The sequence below is a fragment of the Balaenoptera borealis genome (genome assembly GCF_965194805.1).
Source record: "Balaenoptera borealis genome assembly, chromosome: 1".
NCBI lineage: Eukaryota > Metazoa > Chordata > Mammalia > Artiodactyla > Balaenopteridae > Balaenoptera > Balaenoptera borealis.
Window position 1 is genome coordinate 81153426 of NC_138860.1, and position 18034 is coordinate 81171459.

General features: G+C 45.9%; 1 protein-coding gene across 8 annotated transcripts in view; it reads right to left on the reverse strand.

Moving 5' to 3' along the window:
- Window positions 1-18034, reverse strand: part of LOC309611625 (solute carrier family 25 member 44) — a 45447-nt gene that overhangs the window by 20811 nt on the left and 6602 nt on the right. For 2 of the 8 annotated variants that reach the window (XM_082356352.1, XM_082356351.1), the window contains exons 3-4: window positions 10569-10696; window positions 6958-7145 (exon numbers count right to left, since the gene is read on the reverse strand). In XM_082356352.1, the coding sequence (XP_082212478.1) occupies window positions 6958-7145; window positions 10569-10696 (316 nt within the window). Of the gene's footprint in view, window positions 1-4116; window positions 4305-6957; window positions 7146-10568; window positions 10697-10743; window positions 11211-16596; window positions 16743-18034 lie in introns of those variants that run through there. The other 6 variants (XR_014234645.1, XM_082356354.1, XM_082356353.1 and 3 more) reach the window with 6 other exon arrangements.

An 18034-nucleotide genomic window follows, 5' to 3' on the forward strand; every position in this document is an offset into this window, starting at 1 on the left:
CGGAGTTAGTGCAAAGTTTGAGAAGAGTCATGAGTATCCATACCGCTTGGGAGAAGGTCCCCTGGGATGACTACATTTCTTTTTCCGCTTCATCTTCCTGGGGTAAAGTGTAAGCAACTAAAATCTGTGTAACTTTTTATTTAATTAAGGATTTCTGTTACTCAAAGGACATCATAGACAAAGTTAACATCTAATAGAGATAGCTATTTCCTCTTCAGTCTGAAACAGACAAAGGATTGATATCTAGACTATACCGGGAACTCCAGCAAATCATCAAGATAAAAAACCCAATTAAAAAAAAATAGGTCCAAATAAAAAAAAAACTACAGAAAATAAGTAGGCAGTTCACAGAAAAGGAAGCCAAATGACTAATGAGGTATATAAGGAATTGTCCACACCTATGAGGAATTAGAAATGTGCAAATTAAAATAATAATGAAATACCCCTTTCACACTTTCAGAATAGCAAATATTAGAATGGTAGATACCCAGTGATGGTGAGGACACAGGAGAAAGGAACAGCTTTTCTGGAAAGCAATCTGACAAAACATAGGTAGATATAAACCCTTGGATCCCATGATTCCAATCCATTATATACCTCAGAGAAATTATAGCACTAGTCTGTGAGGGGATGTACCCTGGCATAATTTGTGGAGGAGGGAGCTGGAAGCAACCAGGTGCCATGATAGGGAATGGGTAAGTGCTGGATGCATATCATGAAATGACAAGCAGCACTGAGAGCTCTGAACCATATGCATTTATAGTATATGGTTAGATCTTTAAAAATAAAATCTATTAGGGTTTCCCTGGTGGCGCAGTCGTTAAGAATCTGCCTGCCAATGCAGGGGACATGGGTTCGAGCCCTGGTCCGGGAAGATCCCACATGCCACGGAGCAACTAAGCCCGTGCGCCACAACTACTGAGCCTGCGCTCTAGAGCCCGCAAGCCACAACTACTGAAGTCCACGCACCTAGAGCCCATGCTCTGCAATAAGAGAAGCCACGTCAATGAGAAGCCCGCACACCACAAAAAAGAGTAGCCCCCGCTCAATGCAACTAGAGAAAGCCCGCGTGCAGCAACGAAGACCCAAGGAAGCCAGAAATAAATAAATAAAATAAATAAATTTATTAAAAAAAAAAAATCTATTAAGTGAAAAAAGACATATACAGCACAACTATCATTCATATAAATTTAAAACATACACTGACAGGGTACTTCCCTGGTGGCGCAGTGGTTAAGAATCCGCCTGCCAATGCAGGGGACATGGGTTGGAGCCCTGGTCCGGGAAGATCCCACATGCTGCGGAGCAACTAAGCCCATGCGCCACAACTACTGAGCCTGCACTCTAGAGCCCATGGGCCACAACTACTGAAGCCCGTGCATCTAGAGCCCGTGCTCCGCAACAATGAGAAGCCCACGCACCACAAGTAAGAGTAGCCCCCCGCTCACCTCAACTACAGAAAGCCCTCACGCAGCAACGAAGACCCAACGCAGCCAAAAATAAATAAATTAATTTAAAAAAATACACAGACAAAACAACACACTTTACAAGGATGCAAACTTATTCAAATGTCACCTCCCTGCACTCACACTAACCCAGACCCCTTCCCCATTGCTCTCTGTTCCTTCACGCTGATTTATTTTTCTTTACGGCACAAGAAGGTCTATTCCACGAGAGCAGGGACCTTCCTATCTTGATCATTGCTGTATCTCCAGCTCCTAAAACAGAGCCTGAGACACTGGAGATGTCCAAAAAACATTTGTACATGAATACATGAATAAATGGATGACATATAGCCAACAGAAAGCAGGGCCTGTGGGGAGGAGAGAGGAGGGTAAGAATGAGTAAGGGAAAGCCAATCAATCAATCAATGGAGAGATCTTGCCTGGACATAAAATGATGGTGTGTCATGAATGGTCCATAAAAATGATTACAAATTATTTTATCAAATTTATTACTATGGAAACTAGGCCCTGCTTGATAAGGCTGTCACCTGCCTGTGCGGCCTCCTCTGATTTTACTCTCACTCTGCCAGTTCCTAGAACGCCCTGACCATTTCAGGACCTTTGCACAAGCTGTCCTTCCTTCCTATAAGCTTTTTCTCTAGTTCTTTGAAAAGCTGGTTCCCTCTTATTCTTTGTTTCATATCAATGTCACTTCCTCAGAGTGGAATCACCTAACTATCCTATCTAGTGTTTTCCTTTCCCTCAAGTTGCTTGTTCATTACCTTACCAAACTCTGTGATTATTTTGTTTACTTCATGTCTCTACCCACCGAATGTAAGACAGGGGCCTTGTCTGCTTTATCATATCCCCAGCACCTGACACAGTGCCTGGAACAGAATAGTCATTCAAATATTTGCTGAGTGAATCAGTGAGTGAAGAGATGTATCGTAAGGTTTTTGTAGGAAAGGTAAAGTTCTAAAGCCAGGAGGGAAGGAAATAAGAAGCAGATGAGAGTCTTGATGATGTCAAAGAACAGGGGTAGTGGGGACATAGAGGGTGGATGGAAAACAGGCTGTGGTCAAACCCCTTAAAGTTCTGATAACAGTGTTTCAGCATTAATGTTCTGCGGTATGGGACCATGGACAAAACTCTTCCTTTAAAGTGTCCAATACTGTTGTGACAGGCTGGGACCTGGGACGCTTTGCTGCAGTGCTTGCAGACCTAGGCAAATGTCTCCTCAAACAACAGAATACAAAGTAACTATAAGGGACTAAAAATAACTACATACATGCACAGTTGGTGCAAATTCTGATCAAGATACAAAAAGACCAAAAAGCCAACTGTCACTTTTGAGGTGTCAGGAGAAAAAGCAGGGTACTGCCCATGATCCCTGCACACAGCATCACTGAAGGGGTGGGCAGACCACCTAAGCCACCTCTCCAGCGGACCAATGGATCCACCCCTACCCTCACTCCATTTAAGGGACCAGCTCACTCCCCCTCAGAAAAATGAGCAAGGACACCTGTAACTTGTTTTCACTCCCTCATGCAGCAGCATGAGTCTCAGTAAAGCCTTGCCTGAATTTCTCCTCTGGCCTCTTATCAATTTCTATTGATTAAAGTGTCCAACAATTCAGGTCAACAGCATTGTTAGAATACTGTTCATATAAAGTAGAAATCAAGAGAGGAAGTGTTTCTTTCTATGGTAATACATTTAGTCCTCACAACCACCCAGTGAAGAAGGTTATTACTATTTCCCTAATAACAGCTAGAAGTCTAATGCTTTCTACGTAGCCGGCACTGTTCTAAGAGCCTTCCGAGTATTTACTCATTTAAACCTCAGAAAGACCGACCCTATGAGAAAAGTACTATTGTTCCCATTTTATTTATGAGTAACAGAGGCACAGAGCAGTTAAGTCTCGCTCACTTTAAGTTGGGCCATGACTTCAACCCTAAATCTAACTCCAAAGCCTGTGTCTTTCCTCTCAACCACCTATAATCAAAACTAGGCTTACTGGGGACTTCAGTGATGGTGCAGTGGTTAAGTATCTGCCTGCCAATGCAGGGGACACCGGTTCAAGCCCTGGTCCGGGAAGATCCCACATGCCACGGAGCAACTAAGCCCCTGCGCCACTACTACTGAGCCTGCGCTCTAGAGCCCGCGAGCCACAACTACTGAGCCTACATGCTGCAACGACTGAAGCCCGTGCGCCTAGAGCCCCTGCTCCACAACATGAGAAGTTACCACAATGAGAAGCCTGCGCACCACAATGAAGAGCAGCCGGGACTCGTGGCAACTAGAGAAAGCCCGCAGGCAGCAACTAAGACCCAACACAGCCAAAAATAAATAAAATAAATAAATTTATAAGTGCATCCATTATTAAAAAAAACAAAACTAGGCTTACTGGAAGGAGTAGCTACTTGTCCTAAATGTGCTCCACATTATCTGTATTAGTAAACATCACGTGTCTTCCGGAGGCTTAGGAATTGAGGGTAGAATAAGACCGCCAATCAATAACCCAGAACCCCAGACCCACGCGACTGGGCTGGTTGCCCTGGGGCCGTCTTGGTCTCGCGGGGTTTAGACTCTGGCAGGACAAACCCTCTTTTTGCCTCTCGCCCACCTCAACCTACTGCGAGATTGGCACTCAGCCTCACTTCCTCCACCTTACCTCCCAGCAGCGACCAACTTCTGGAGGAAAGTGTCCACCATGGTGTCAAAAAGCTTCACCCTCGAGATGGTAGTGCCGGGGCGCGCAGATTCCTGAGACAATTCCTCAGGCCCTTTTTCCTCACAGCCGCTGCCTACGTTGACGCCGCTTGATTCGGCCATGTTGAAATAGAACCGCCAAAGCTAACTGGCCCGGCCGCTCCGCCCACCGAAGCCCTCGATTGGCCGCTCCCGGCATTGCGCGCCTCCGATTGGAAACAGCGAATGTCTATCACCGAGCCGCGGGGAGGGGAAACTGTCGGAGGCGGAGGGTTACACACACATTAATACAAGAACGATACACTTACGTATCATACTTTCTCGGTAAGCGTGCAAAATAAGCGCAAAGCTCAAGGACTCAATAAAAACGTTTAATTACACTTCGGAGACTTCATACAGTGCAACAGTCAATGTTCGCTGTTAATATTCACGAGTCCACTTTATCAAATGTTAACTGCATCTGCACTTTATTCCCCTGTCTTTAAATACTCCCATCAGGTTTCCCGTCTTGCCCAGTCTCCCGAAAGTTTCTTCCAATTTTGGCTACAGACCAATACATCAAAAATTCCAACTGGTCCAGATCCATGGTCCTGGGAAAATGGAAGCCCACTTTCCCACCCCCACCAAGACATTTTAACCAAACCGAATCCCAGTCCCTAAAATATTAGATGGGAAAGTAGGGGCCAGGGGTCCCTTTTAGTAAATGCCCATCATCCTTTAAAACTGTGTGTGTGACAGAGAGAGAGAGAGAGAGAGGAAACAGGTGAAAGACTGAAATACTGTACAAGAAAATAAAACAGAAGAAAGAGTCTGGAGGAGTCTGGGATGGAAACAACATAAGACATGAGAAGCAGGAGACTACCTCCTGTCCATGATACTTTACCCACTTTGCAATGGTGGGGAAGGACTGAAGACAAGACTCTAGGGACGGGAAGGTGTGGAGCTGAGAAAACCAACCTCCATAGGTCTCACTAGGATGAGTTTAAAGAGAAAGGAGGGATCCCTGGCTTCTTTTATGTTGGTGGTTCTTAGGGTAAAGGAGTGACTGAGAGGCAGGAAGATTCAGAATGATCTGTGGGCCCAACCCTTTGGATGACCATTTGTGAATAGAAATTGGAGGACTCTTGACAAAGTGCAAGAAGGGACAGACAAAAATAAAAATAAGTGAAAGAGAAAATAACCCTCAAAGATAGAGCCCAAGATGGGCAGTGGTGGTGGTGAAGGTAGAGAATTCAGATTCTGATCTTGCCTGGGGGATAGAATGTGGGGCAGCCATAAGAAATATCAAGGCTTCAGGTAGCTAGCACCTTTCAAATTGGCACCATGGCCTCTCCCAGGGGGTGGGACCAATAAGAAAGTTTGAAGGGTCATCCAAGCCAGATGTCTCAAGTAAAAGTGCAGGGTTTGATATGCCTTCTTCTCATTCCATTTACTGCACCTCTCCTCACCTGCAACACAAGCTTGGTAGAGGAGGTGTGTGTTGTGGGGGAAGGATGAGGCAGGGAAGGAGCACTCATCATCTAGCTCCTGAGAGCTTCAACAGATCATCTCGGCAGTATCAGGCTGGTAAATGCAGTGGTCCTGGTATTGGGTGAGTTCCTGACCCACCCTTTACCCGCCTCCAAGCATCCCTCCAGAAGGTACCATGACTGGGATGACTCCTCAGATCGGAGAGAAGAAAAACACAAACAGTTCCACATCTCAGGGATTCCCATTGTGAGACAACATCTGTTTCTGTGAGTCCAAGTGATTGGGGTATATATGTGTGTCATGACTGCCTGGGGCTGAGAACCTCCACTGCCCTCTACTAGGTTTGGCTCAGCTGGTCGAGGGAGATGCGCTAGGGCACACATAATCCTCCTGTCACTTTCCAAACCAACTACTCTCTCAACCAGACTTTTCAGGGTAATGTTCCAAGTCCAGTGTGTCCCAGACAGTCTGATCTATTTAGAGCTGTGCCCACCAGTGTAGTCATCTGGGCCAGGAGAAAAAAACAGCTTATATATCCTGGGGCTGCTGGGACTGAAGGGACTGGGAGGGATAGATAACTGGGATTGAGGGAAAAGCTACATGATATTTTTCCACCTGTCTGAGGAAGGGGTGGGCTCTGCCTGCAGGATTGGTGCTTTAGCAGGACTAAGACAGTAGCCTGGTTCACAGAAAAATACACACACAAAATAAAGTATCAACATTTCTCCCCAACCTAATAACTCTCCAAAGAGAGGATGAGTGCTCTGGAGAACCAGAGGTTTTTGCTGCTCCCACTCCCTGTGCAAAAGTGCCTGGCACCTTGCCCCCAGTGGCAGGGAAAAGCAGAGTAGTCTGGTGGGCAGCTCAGTCCCAAAATAAAAATAAGCAAGCCTAAGAGATGAAGCAGGAAAGGGCTGATGGCAACTGCTTGGAATCTGGGCTGAAAGCCCAAGAGGAAGAACCAGTGGTAGTAAGCAAGTTCTATGTGCAGCTCTTCTCAGGATCTCAGGGACACAGATGGAGGGGGAAGGCAGAGATGGATTGGCAGGGGATGGATGGAGTGGGATTGGCAGGGAGAGTGGATTTCCTTAGGGCAGGACGGTACCTGTACTGAATGAGTGAGCCCAGTTTGGCAAGAAAATTAAAAAATAATGAGAGCAGGGGATCCAGGCGTGGAGCCTCTTCAGCAAGAGCAGTTCAAAGTCTCTGTCCCTGACCCAGGGCCGGACTCGGTATGTGGTGGGGCACCTGAAGAGGGTGCTACCCTCTTCTCTCTGCCCCCGACCCAGAGTAGTGTGGGAAACAGCAGGCTTCTTTCCCCATCACTGGTTACCAGTGTCTTGAGTCCACCAGCTCAGGTCGGAGGCTGAGTTTCTTGAGGCTCTCGTAGCCCACCACAATGACAATGGTTGAGGGCGTGGCTGAGATGATTCTGGCGGAGAGGCCTTTCATGAGGCCCCAAGGCCCCTCTTCTGCCATCAGCTGTCGGAAGGTCAGGATGATGGAGTTCTTGCCCTCAACCTGGAAAAGTCAATGCATTGGAGGACGACGGTCTGCAGTCAAAGCCCCTCTACCCAATCTCCCTCTGCCTTAGGCTAAAGTGGAAAGAATTAGACTTGGGAGTCAGAGGGCTGGACTCTGCTTCTGCGGGACAGTTCAGCACAGTGACTGAGTATGGGCTCTGGTACCAGACTGCCTGGTATGAATTCTGCTCCGCAATTTACTAACAGCGTAATCTCAGGTACTTTACTTAACACTTTGTACCCCAGTTTCCTCAAATATAAAATAGTAATGATAATACCTACCCTGTGTGGTTGTTCTACGAAGTAAACAAAAGACTACTTGTAAATGCTGAGAACAGTGCCTGGCAGACAGTTAAGTATTCAATAATGTTAGTTATAATTAATATCATTAGATAAACTACATAGTGATGAGTCTTTGGACCAGGTGCTTCTCTCTGGTCTCAGGGAGGCTGGATTAAATCACCTCTAAGGGCCTCTGCAGCTCTGTTACGGACCAGGGTTCTTGGCCTTCTGGAAGCAACAGAAATTGACTAGAGGCCAGACAAGAAATTCAGACAAGGCTTTATTGGGGCCCCTGCTGCACGAGAGGGGAGCAAGAACAAACAACAGCTTGCTTTGCTGGTTCACTCCCCAAAGTGGGGGTAAGCTTGTTTCTTATATGGGGTGAGGGTAGGGGTGTGTCCAGGAGTCGGGCCAGAGGGGTGGCTTAGGTCTTATATGGGGTGAGGGTAGGGGTGTGTCCAGGAGTCGGGCCAGAGGGGTGGCTTAGGTCTTATATGGGGTGAGGGTAGGGGTGTGTCCAGGAGTTGGGCCAGAGGGGTGGCTTAGGTATTTTGCCGCCCCTTAGGTGGTGTTGTGTGCAGGGAGCATGCACAGTACCCTGCTTTTGCTCCCCGCACTTCAGAAGTGGCAGTTGGGTTTTTTGGTTTCTTTGTATCTTTTGGGTCCAGAATTTGCCCCAACTGGGCATGCACACAGTTGTTTTTAGTCCCATACAGTTTCTTTGTATTCTGTTGCTCGAGGAGAGGTGTGTCCAGGTGCAAGCACTGCAGCACTGCAGCAAAGGGGCCCCGGTCCCAGCCTGTCTCAGCTCTCTCTACCAGTGATTTTGATTCTGATCATCTCAATCCCTCTGAAGCCCCATGGCTAGAGTCCTCCCCCTCCAACCCTGTCATCTCCCACACACCCTGTGACCTGTCTTCCCTATCATACTGGAATTTTTTCTCTCTTTTTTCTTAATAGTCTTGCCCTCTTCTTCCCCCCCCACCCCCATACCTGCCACCAAATTACACTTTTAGAGATTACCCCCTTCATACCTTCAGCCAATGCAGGACAGACACACTCCTTGTTATACTTCCCTCTATTCACAAGGTGGTCCCATCTCTGACTAAGAACGTCTCCCCATTCCTCTCTGCCTCCTTTAGCGCCCTCCTCCACATTCCGTCTTTCCCTTCTTCCTCTGACCACCTGTGCTCCCCTAATCCTCCACTTATCCACAGCCATGTCAAGGGCTTTTTTAGCTATGGCCCTGGTCCTCATATGTGCTGTCTCTTCCAGCCTGGGAACTCCTCAAAGTAAGGACCCGTCCTTTCCCTTGAATCTCCTCATGGAACACCCAGAACAAGGCTCAGGAGAGAATAAGGATGGAACCTATACACTTTATTATTTGCAAACCAATCAGATGCCACTCATTTTCAAACGTGTGGGTCGTGGAGGGGGCGCATGCTTTCCTAGGGACCAATACACAGCTGACCCTCAAACAACACGGGTTTGAGCTGCATGGGTCCACAGATATGCAGTTTTTTTTTTTTTTCAGTAGTAACAAGTAACACTACAGTACCCAATAAAAATTTTAAAAATAAATAAATTAAATAAATATAATAACCGGGAAGACTTTACCATTGCTATTTAACCTTTATGGATTGCATATCTCTCTAAACATGTCAAGATATATTCCTGTTTCTCTAAAGTACACACTTGGTTAATTTAAGAATTCCATGCTTATGCTAGCATTAAATTTAAAGAGATTATTTTACTTCTCTGGAAATAAATCAAAATTGTACATAGGTAGCAGAGTTACTACATAAAAAATTGAATTTAAAATTGAACTGCCTGCTTATATTACCCACAATGTGTTTACATATATTTGACTATAATCTATACCAAAATGATTTAAGTAAAAATTCATTTTTATTTATACTTAAAAAAAAAAAAACACTACAGTACTATGCGATCTGTGGATGGCGAACCACAGATTCAGAGGGCCAAGTTATACTTGAATTTTCAACTGTGCGGAGTGTCAGTGCTCCTAAGCTCCATATTGTTCAAGAGTCAACTGTACCTAGATTTACCAGCCACCTCCATCCCAACTTCCTGGTATCAGGGAAGCTGACTTCACCTCCGTCTGCTAAGGTTATTTTCCTTCCCTCTCCTTCTCACTGTAACTCAATGACCCCACTCTCCTGGACAGCTGTCTTCTTAAGTTACCCAAATCAGATATTAAAATTCCCCCATTCTCTCCACCTAAAGCTTTTTAAAAAATATTTATTTATTTATTTTATGAGTATTTATTTTCTTTTATTATTATTTATTTTTAAATTTTATTATTATTTATTTTTTTATTTTGGCTGCACTGGGTCTTAGTTGCGGCATGTGGGCTTCTTAGTTGTGGCATGTGGGCTTCTTAGTTGCAGCATGCATGCGGGATCTAATTCCCTGACCAAGGATCGAACCCAGGCCCCTTGCATTGGAAACGCGGAGTCTTACCCACTGGACCACCAGGTAAGTCCCGCCACCTAAAGCTTTATACAGCAAAACCTACCATGTGTATATTATACATCATCATTCAGATTCTATTTCCTTGGACTCGGGGCTGTGAAATTGTCATTAAGCTGACTAAAGACAGGGACTATAATTTCTGGACACCACCACCCAGGGCTTTGTCTGTGTTTGTGCTGAGTCCACACAGAACAATCTGTGAAACCTGTTCAAGGACAGTCATTTTCACTGTAGAGAGCACATAGCCAAGTGGAGAAGCCAGACAGACTTACGAAATTAACTAAAATCATATTTCTAATAACCACAAAGCTACAAGGTAAGGAAAAGGCGGTTGATAGGCTACGCTATTATGATGAAAGCCTAGAAGAAAGCAGTAAGAATTCCTAGAGGCATGGGCAAGGAAAGGAGTAGAGACATGCAAGGTAGCAGACAGGATGACAGAAACATTCTAGGTGATTCAAAGTGCTCAGCTAGTTTCTGTAGATGGTAAGCATAACCACAAGGAAGAGGCTTGGATGACCAGGAGAAGGCTGGCTAGACTAGAGGGCCATGACACAAAGAGGTCACGAAATACTGGAGGGCCTGAAGATCACACTTCTAATGGTTTATCTGGGAGGAGGGTAGGGGAGAAGACTGGTCTTACCTGTACTCGGGTTCGGATGACATCCATGGGATTGGTGAGGATGGAAGCAGTGGCTGCAGCCAGAGGCCCCGAGATGGCTTGAAAGACGATGTGAGGGCACTCCTTAGGGCAGAGGGACGAGAGCTGCTCTGGAATCAAGGGAAAGATAATGCCTCAAGACATGAGGTTCTACCCCATGCGCCCCCAAACCTTTTCTACAAGTTGGCCCAACGATGACAAACTCTCCATCCTTAGCCACCTTAGACCCTATAACTCCCATCTTTGCTTCCATCTAAACCAACAACAACCAAAAATTTTTTAAAATAAATTTATTTATTTATTTTTGGCTGCATTGGGTCTTCGTTGCTGCACGCGGGCTTTCTCTAGTTGTGGCGAGTGGGGGCTACTCTTCGTTGCAGTGCACGGGCTTCTCGTTGCGGTGGCTTCTCGTTGCAGAGCACGGGCTCTAGGCATGCAGGCTTCAGTAATTGTGGCACGCGGGCTCAGTAGTTGTGGCTCGCAGGCTCTAGAGCACAGGCTCAGTAGTTGTGGCGCACAGGCTTAGTTGCTCCCTGGCATGTGGGATCTTCCTGGACCAGGGCTCGAACCTGTGTCCCCTGCGTTGGCAGGCGGATTCTTAACCACTGCGCCACCAGGGAAGCCCTGAACCAACAAAAATTTTTAAATCTCAGGCCCCTTGCAGAAGTCATTTTGCACAGGACAAAATTCCTCTGGAGAGGGGGATTTCAAAACCTCTTTGCTTGCTGACTCCTTTCAGAAATCACTCCTGATGTAAAACTCTTAGGTTTATGCTCTACTTTTCACAACTCACTGGCTAGAAAAGCACACACCACATATTTTCTTATATGTGTGCTGGATAACTGGTAAGATACATTAAAAATTGGTAACACTGATTGTCTTTAAGGAAGGAAGCTGGGTGACTGTGGTAGGTGAGGAGTGTTTTCACTGCATACCCTTTCCTACCTTTTGAATTTTGAACCATGTGAATGTTTTAAAAAATAAAAACAATTACAATTAAAAGAGAAAATCATATCCTACAGTGAAAACTTTTCTTCAGCTTATATCAAGAAAGGAAAATTGGACTTCCCTGGTGGCGCAGTGGTTAAGAATCTGCCTGCCAATACAAGGGACACTGGTTCGAGCCCTGGACCGGGAAGATCCCACATGCGGTGGAGCAAATAAGCCCATGCACCACAACTACTGAGCCTGAGCTCTAGAGTCCGCAAACCACAACTACTGAGCCCGCGCGCCACAACTGCTGAAGCCCACGTGCCTAGAGCCCGTGCTCCACAACAAGGGAAGCCACCGCAATGAGAAGCCGGCGCACCACAAGGAAGAGTAGCCCCCACTCGCCGCAACTAGAGAAAGCCCGCGCGCAGCAACAAAGACCCAACACAGCCAAAAATAAATAAATTAATTAATTTAAAAAAAAAAAAAAGAAAGAAAAATTCATTTTTCAAAATGCTGATGAAGAAGATGGAATAATATCCAGATTCACCCAATCCCAGTGTCACTAGGAAGTTCACCTGCAATTGAATTATTTTGCTTTTCCCTCTCTGGAGGTAAGAGACAAGAGTTCGTTCATTTATTCAACAAAGATTTATTGAGTGATTACCATGAGCCAGTCACCTTGGGTTCTAAAGATACAACAGTGAATAAAAGAGCCTCAAATCCCTGCCCTTATGAAACTTACATTCTAGTAGGAGAAAACAGACAATAAATAAATCAAAAGCAAAATATACAGCTATGTCAGACATGATGTGTGCTAATTATAGAAAAAAATAAAGCAGGAAAGGAAGATAAGGAATGCCAAGGGCAGAAAGGGTAGAAGGTGAAGTTTAAGCAAAGCCCTAAAGGATAGTATAAGCCTTATCGATCTGTGGGGAGAACTTTCCAAGCAGAGGTAACATCCTATGCAAAGGCCCTGAGGCATGAGCAGGCCTGAGGTCTTTGGCAGCAAGGCCAGTATGCCTGCAGCCAAATGAATGAGGGAAAGAACAGTAGATGAGGTCTAAGAGGTAGGGCCCTGAAGCCATTGCATGGACTTTGGCTTTTACTCTGAGTGCGACTGGATATAAAATAGATTTATCATCTCCATGATTCCCTCTCAGTTTTCTCTGTACAATTCAGTCACCATGATACTTTTACGAATTTTTTCTTGGGGGGAGGAGCAATATAGGGGTAGGGGATTAAGAGGTACAAACAAGCTACAAGGATATATTATACAGCACAGGGAATATAGCAAACATTTTGTAATAACTATAAATGGAGTATAACGTTTAAAAATTGTGAATCACTATATTGTACACCTGTAATTTATAAACTATTATACATCAACTATACTTCGATTTAAAAAAATAATAATTTTTTTTTTCCCATGCTCCTAGTTTTGGTAATTTACGGCCAGGCAACTAAAGATTAGGAAACAAGTAGGAGGGTGGAGGTTGGCAGGACAGAAGAGAGGGCTTCCAAGTCCGAAGGCATGACAGAATTCCTTAAGCCCTACCAGAACCACCTCTCCCCTGGATTTCTAATCACTTTCTTCCCCAGGGTCAGCATACAGAAAGAAACAAAGTGAACTGGTGGCTCCGCCTCAAGGGTGTCTTGTTGCTCCTGAGAAGAAAACATTTTACAGCCACTGGAAGGCAGCATCTGGACTGGCACTGCCAGCCTCCTTGGATCTGTCTGCACTGGTGTCCAGGCCTGCAAGTTGCAGTGGGATTCAGATTTCAATTCTAATCATGCACACATGCCATTTTTCTGGGGTTTAGGAAGAGGATGAAAAAACAAAGGCAAGAGGGTGGAGGAAAGAGCCCCATGGCTTTCCTTCTCCATTATTCATTCAACAAGCATTTATTGGGCATCTATTATCTGCAAGGCAGAAGATAAACCCAGGTTGACTTGGTTAAAGTCCTTCCTGGCTAAATGACTTTGGACAAGTAATATAAGTATTTATTTAATGCTTACTATATGCCAGGCACCGTGAAAGCACTAGACATAAAACAGAGAAATGAACAGGAAAATGCCTTCATGGAACTTACAGTCTAATTAAGGAGCTGGGTGGAAACTGGGGATAAAATAATTGCAAATTATGACAAGTGCTATTAAGGAAAATAAGGTGCTACAAATGAAAACAGGGCTTCCCTGGTGGCGCAGTGGTTAAGAATCCACCTGCCAGTGCAGGGGACACAGGTTCAAGCCCTGGTCTGGCAAGATCCCACATGCCGCGGAGCAATTAAGCGCATGCGTCACTACTACTGAGCCTGTGCTCTAGAGCCCATGAGACACAACTACTGAGCCCACGTGCCACAGCTACTGAAGCCCACGCGCCTAGAGCCTGTGCTCCACAACCAGAGAAGCCACCACAATGAGAAGCCCGAGCACCACAATGAAAAGTAGCTCCCCTCGCCGCAACCAGAGAAAAGCCTGCACGCAGCAATGAAGACCCAACACAGCCAAAATAAATAAATAAATACAATTTTAAAATAAATAAATTTAAAAAAGAAAACAGGAAAAGCCCTCTTTCCAACTGGGTAAAGAAGTCTTCTTGGGACTTCCCTGGTGGTGCAGTGGTTAAGAATCCACCTGCCAGTGCAGGGGACACGGGTTTGATCCCTGGTCTGGGAAGATCCCACATGTCACAGAGCAACGAAGCCCGTGCGCCACAGCTACTGAGCCTGTGCTCTAGTGCCTGCAAGCCACAACTACTGAAGCCTGTGTGCCACAACTACTGAAGCCTGTGCACCTAGAGCCTGTGCTCCACAACATGATAAGCCACCGCAATGAGAAGCCCGCACACCGCAACGAAGAGTAGCCCCCGCTCACCGCAACTAGAGAAAGCCCGCGCGCAGCAACAAAGACCCAACGCAGCCAAAAATTAACAAATTAATTAATTAATTAATTTTTAAAAAAAGAAGTCTTCTTTGCAAAGATGGCATGTACGCTGAGGCTTGAAGCATGAGAAGGACCCAGACACACAAACAACAGGGGAAAGGGTATTCCAGGCAGAAAGAACAGTATCTGCAAAGGTCTTGAGGTGAGAACAGAGCTTGGTATGTCTCAGGAACTGAGAGAAGGGCAGTGAGAATGGACCAGAGTGAGTAAGGGGAGAGGAGCACAAGATGGGGCTGGAGAAGCAGACAGGGACCAGATCACATAGACCTGTATTGACCGTGAGAAGCATTAGATTTTATTGTAAATACCCATAAGGCAGCATTGGTAGATTTTAAGCAATATGCAGTGACAAAAACCAGTCTACTCTCTCAACAAATATTTACTGAGCACTTACAATTCACCAGACCCTGAGACACACAGTGTCACAGAGTGTGGCACACAGTGGGTATTCAGTAAATGTTAGCTTCCACCCGCTTCCAAGAAACTTTCCAGTCAATTATATCAAAATAAAGCTGGGGGAAAAAAAGCGTTAAGAAAAAAGAAGAACCTGTGCAAATAATAGAAGAGATAGGCACATAGAAATAACATCAAGGCAAATGTTCTAACTGCCTTAAGAAAGACCGAAGCAATGTCATGGGGGTTGAAAGGAGGGAAAGATCATTTCTGACTTGAGAGCTACATGGAGAGGATGGGAGAGGAGGCAATGAGTCATGATTTCACCAGGGTAAGTGGACCTGGAAGGCATCTAGCAGAGGGACATGAACACAAGCAGAGGTGGGAGAGATGATGCACGGTGGAGGAATGGTACGTGAACTGGCCTGGCTGCAGCATAGACTATACATAGGGAAACAGCAGGATGTTTCACCAAAAAGGGAAGGTGAAGCCAGGCTGAAGAGTTTGGATTTTACTGAGTAAGCAGTGGGAGCCACTGAACATCACAACCAGAGTTTAAAGTTAATCCATTAGGGGGACTTCCCTGGTGGCACAGTGGTTAAGAATACACCTGCCAATGCAGGGCACACGGGTTCGAGCCCTGGTCCGGTAAGATCCCACATGCCGTGGAGCAACTTAAGCCCGTGCGCCACACTACTGAGCCTGTGTTCTAGAGCCCGCGAGCCACAACTACTGAAGCCCTCGCGCCTAGAGCCCGTGCCCTGCAACAAGACAAGCCACCGCAATGAGAAGCCAGCACACCGCAATGAAGAGTAGCCCCTGCTCACCACAAGAGAAAGCCCATGCGGAGCAACAAAGACCCAAAGCAGCCAAAAGTAAATAAATAAATAAATCTTTAAAAATAAATAAATAAAGTTAATCCATTAGGGACTTGTGTGTAGATAGGAAGGAAGAGACTTGGAACAGCTACAAGGCTGATGCAACAGTCCAAGAGGGTAGGAACAGAGCATGGTTTCCAGGAAAGGCAGTGGGAATGGAGAGAAAGTTGGACAAGACATTCCAGGGTCACCAGGACTAGATGTGGGGACAAGGAAAAGGGGCCAAGCACTATGCCCAAGGCCTCAGTCTCAGTGATTTGGAGAATAACATGGCCACTGACACATGAAAGTAAGTCAGAAGAGAAAGCCAGCTTGGGATGAAAAATAGTTAATTGGGGCTTCCCTGGTGGCGCAGTGGTTAAGAATCCGCCTGCCAATGCAGGGGACACGGGTTCGAGCCCTGGTCTGGGAAGATCCCACATGCTGCGGAGCGGCTGGGCCCGTAAGCCACAACTACTGAGCCTGCGCATCTGGAGCCTGTGCTCCGCAACGAGAGGCCGCGATAGTGAGAGGCCCGCGCACCGCGATGAAGAGTGGCCCCCACTTGCCGCAACTAGAGAAAGCCCTCATACAGAAACGAAGACCCAACACAGCCATAAATTAATTAATTAATTAATTAAAATTAAAATGGAGATTTCTAAAAAAAAAAAAAGAAAAATAGTTAATTGAAAAAAATTTCAGATGTAAGTGCATGCCTCCAGGTCAAAAGGTCCAACAGTCAGGATGTCTGTCCAGAGCTCTGGACAGGTAAGTTTGGGAACAGAAATAGAAATTTTGGACATATTAGAAAAGGACAATTCTAATTGTAAACGAAATCAAATGAGGAGAGAGGGGTGAGGACAGACTCCAGAGAAAATGCTCACGTTTCCTAGGAAGTTTCTCTAACATTAAGATTGCCAGCATCCATTCCCAAAGAATCTGATACAAAGGGTGGAGGTGGAGTCCAGGTATCTGAACTTTACCAAATACTCCAGATGAAAGACTGTGTTAAACAGAAGAAGAGACAGAGCTATCAAAAAAAAAAAAAAGTACAATTAGAAAAATAGAAGAGGGACTTCCTTGGTGGTCCAGTGGTAAAGAAGCCACCTTACAATGCAGGGGACACAGGTTCGATCTCTGGTCGGGGAACTAAGATCCCACATGCCACGGGGCAACTAAGCCTGTGCACCACAACTACTGAGCTCGCAGGCCTCAACTACAGCCCGCGTGCCACAAACTACAGAGCCCATGCGCCCTGGAGCCTGTGCATCACAGCTAGAGAAGAGAAAACCCGCATGCCACACCTAGAGAAGCCTGCGTGCCACGATGAAGAGCCCGCGTGCCACAACTAAGACCCAACGCAGCCAAAAATGATAAATAAAATAAATAAATAATAAATAAATCTTTTAAAAAAAGGAAAGAAAAAGAAAAGACCCAGAAAAGTACAGTGCCATAGAAACAAGGTGATTATAGGTTAGGAAGTCATTACAAAATTTGGTCAGAAAAGTTCCAGGTGGGATGGGACAGAATGCCTACTGCCAAGGCTTAGGAGCCAGCAGCAGGGATTTGGGACGCTGCAAGCACAGGCTGCCCTAACTGGCGTTTGGTAGTTACCCAAAGCTACGGATATCGCAGGGTAGCGGGCACACACAGGTCCTGATCTTGACAATGTGCTTTGCCCTTTCAGAAGGAAATCTGGCAGTATGTTTATTGAGGCCCTCAAAAATGTTATCTTTTGACCCAGAAATCCCATTTCTGGGAAATACTTAACAAGTAATGCCTTGTGAACAAAAATACATTACAGGAGTAGAGAGGTTCAAGATTGTATCACACCTTGAACTTAATTTAAATATTTATTTATTTATTTTGGCTGCACCGGGTCTTAGTTGCGGCGTGAGGGATCTTTGTTGTGGTGTGCAGGATCTTTAGTTGTGGCATGCGGACTCTTAGTTGCGGCACGCATGCAGGATCTAGTTCCCCAACCAGGGATTGAATCCAGGCCCTCTAGCATTGGGAGTGCAGAGTCTTACCCACTGGACCACCAGGGAAGTCCCTTGAACTTAATTTAAAAATAGTAAGTAGGGGCTTCCCTGGTGGCGCAGTGGTTAAGAATCCGCCTGCCAATGTAGGGGACATGGGTTCGAGCCCTGGTCCGGGAAGATCCCACATGCCGTGGAGCAACTAAGCCTGTGCACCACAACTACTGAAGCCTGCACGCCTAGAGCCTGTGCTCTGCAACAAGAGAAGCCACCGCAATGAAAAGCCCGCGCACCGCAGTGAAGAGTAGCCCCCACTCGCCGCAACTAGAGAAGGCCCATGCGC